Source organism: Salpingoeca rosetta (assembly GCF_000188695.1).
Source record: "Salpingoeca rosetta unplaced genomic scaffold supercont1.41, whole genome shotgun sequence".
Taxonomy (NCBI): domain Eukaryota; class Choanoflagellata; order Craspedida; family Salpingoecidae; genus Salpingoeca; species Salpingoeca rosetta.
The window spans coordinates 326021-329006 of NW_004754893.1; the positions used below are offsets into that span (position 1 = coordinate 326021).

The window sequence follows — 2986 nt, forward strand, 5'->3', positions numbered from 1 at the left end:
GAATTTTAGAAACGCAGGACCTTTTAATCCGCGAGACAAAATGCCAAGAATCGCTCTCCATCCACACGGGAACCCCTGTGTCCTAGGACCTAAAATTTTTCACACCACGCCGGCCCGGCCCGATAACCAGGCATGGACATTTGGTGATGGAAGATAATTTTGGAACTTTTGGTGTATATGTATCGCAATTCGGGTAAATCACTCAAATTCGGTTTTTTCGTTGTAGGAATTTGATTACAGCGATTGTCTCGTAAAATAAGGTTCTTTTCCGGCGGGCTAGATGACACTCAGCTTTTCCTCCATTGGCAAGGGGAATGAAAAAGATGCTGGTGACCTGCTTCCTGTGCATCAAGTGTCTTGGGAGAAGTGGAGAAGAGATGGTGTGCAGAGAGCAGGTAAAGCAAGGGGTGTGCAAGGGAAAGAAAGGGAGAGAGGACTGCGAGGCAGGGAGGAACAGTGTGAAGGAAGCAGAGCTGTGAGTACAACACACACGCACGCACCACGTGGTGGACGTGTCGCTCGTCCAAGTGGAGTGAATGAATACATGTCCCTTGGCTTGCTTGCTTCTTGCTTGTGTGCTGGCTCGTCTGCTTGATTGATTGATTGATGGATTGCTTGTGTCATTGTCATCATCATCAATATCCCCCCTGCTGCTCCCTGCTGCTGTTGTTGTTGTGGTTGCTGCTGCTGTTGTTGTTGTTGCTGAGTGTGTGACCAAACCACCACCGCCAACCACCACCACCACCACGCACCTCCCCATCCATCCTTTCCTTTCGTCGCAGCGAATGCAGCGTGTGTGTGTGTGTGTGTGTGTGTGTGTGTGTGTGTGTGTGTGTGTGTGTGTGTGTGTGTGTGTGTGTGTGTGTGTGTGTGTGTGTGTGTGTGTGTGTGTGTGTGTGTGTGTGTGTGGTGTGTGTGTGTGCATTGCGCGCAACCAGCCACGACAAACGTCTGTTGTGCGTGTTTGTGCAGAAGACGGGAAAAGCTGAAATCAGTCGATGACACGACGACTGTGGAGATGTGGCAGCCCAAACTCGCTTCTTGCTTGCACGCTTCTTCTTCTTCTTCTTGTTCTCTTTGGTGCAGTGCACACAACGAGGGAAGGTAAGGCAAGGAAGGAAGGAGGGGGTGATGTGGCAGTCACCGCAACAGCAGCATGGGGGAGAAGAGAGATGTGGGAGAGGGGAAGAGGGGATTGTTGGTGATCGCTACCCAGTCACCAACAGCCAACCAGACCAATGTGGAAGAAAGGTCTCTGACACACACACACACACACACACACACACACACACACACACACACACACATGCACACAAAACAGGCGTCACGTCAACGATCCTCAGGTTAGCCAACACACACCATGCCCGCTGTCCCTTCCTCGACTTCTGCTTCTTGTTCTTGTTCTTGTTCTTGTTCTTCTTCTTCTTGGGCACTATTCGTTCGCTCCATGCGTCACGCAACCAAGTACGTGAACGTGGGACGCGGTGTCCTGTTTGTGGTGGCAGTGCTGTCGGTTGTTGCTGTTGCTGTCTTGTTGTGGCTGTGGGTGTGGATTCCCTTCTTTCCTTCTTCATCTTGTGGCACAAGGATGGGTCTGCTGAAAGTGGTGGTTTCGTCGTCGTCAGGTCGTCGTTGTTGTGCTTGGCTAACGTGAGCATGTGCTGTTCTCTTGTGGTTGGATATGGCAGTGGCCTGCAGAAACCTAACGACGCTCTTGAGAGTGCACTGGCAACACTTGCCGCTGATATACGCATACCACAAGGCAAGCGACAAGCAGTGTCATTCACGGCCACCTGCGAGGTGGGTGCAATCACACCTCCGCTCTGTGTGTGTTGTGCGTGTGTGTGTGTGTGTGTGTGTGTATCAGTGCACGGTGGTGATCCGATTTCCAAACCACAGTCCCTGCTGTCACTGCTGCTGTCTTGCTGCTGCTGGTGCTGCTGCTGTTGGCACGTGTGTTCTCACGGATGCATCGTCTCTTCCTCCCACGCAAACAACAAACAGACAGGAATCCGCAAGTGAGAGTGGCGGAGACCAAGGCACCAGCAATACAGAAGGCCACCTTTGAGTGGGACGCACCTCCAGAGCGGTACCGGAGCGAGCAATCACAGCATTTGCGCTGACATCGGTCAGTCTTCTCTCGTGGTCACACATCATTCATCCCCCAGCTTGCAATCAAGTCAGTTCACATGGCATACACGCTATAGGTGCTCATCACCTGCCCCATGCACACGTGGTTTTCACGCACACACCCCACAGCAGCCCGCTTGCGTGGTATCATCTCGCTGGACATGAGTGTTGGGGATGATGATGGCATGCCCACGTCGCAGCATGACAGTGAGCGACGTGTGTGTGTGTGTGTGTGTGTGTGTGTGTGTGTGTGTGTGTGTTTCTCATTACGCTCAGCCACCGTGTGATGACGGCTCATCACTCCTGCGCACGTTCCCTCGCTCACTGCAACACCCATCTCGCCACCGTTAACGAACAGGTTGCCATCCACTGGATGCCCTTGATTGAGTCGATGGAGCAGAATGTTGGTAACATTGGCAAGATGCTGCTCGTGGCGGGACAGAGCGAATGCTTTCAAAAGTATGCGCACGCTGTATGTGTAAGCGTGTGTACATATGTGTCGTCGACGTGGTCATTCTTCCATGCGTCTGCTGTCTGTTCTTTGCTTGTGATCGTTTGATCTTGTGCTACGATGTGTGGTCCTAATCTCTGTTCCTCGTGCGTGTTTGGGCCACAGGGTACACCTGGAAGCTGAAGAGAGGAAGGGAGACGCTGCTCCGGCACAAGGATGATGGTGACATGAGGTGCGACCACCGAATTGTGTTGTTGTTGCGGGCGCATTGCGGCCGACGCCGCTGCTGCTGCTGCTGATGGTGGTGCAGCTGTGCACACTGAACCACTCATCACTCGCCATCGTCTTGCAATCCTTCTGTGCGGGTCTCTTCACGACTTCGTCTCTACAGCTTCATGTCTGCCG

General features: G+C 52.7%; 1 protein-coding gene across 1 annotated transcript; it reads left to right on the forward strand.

Annotated features, from left to right (window-relative positions):
• Positions 1 to 1588: 1588 nt before the first annotated feature.
• On the forward strand, positions 1589 to 2880 carry PTSG_11209 (uncharacterized protein; the record flags this gene model as incomplete). Its single annotated transcript, XM_004987797.1, has 5 exons — positions 1589 to 1625; positions 1900 to 1953; positions 2260 to 2348; positions 2489 to 2606; positions 2747 to 2880. 5 exons carry the CDS (start codon positions 1589 to 1591, stop codon positions 2878 to 2880), a joined length of 432 nt encoding a protein of 143 aa, XP_004987854.1.
• Between the last annotated feature and the right edge of the window lie 106 nt (positions 2881 to 2986).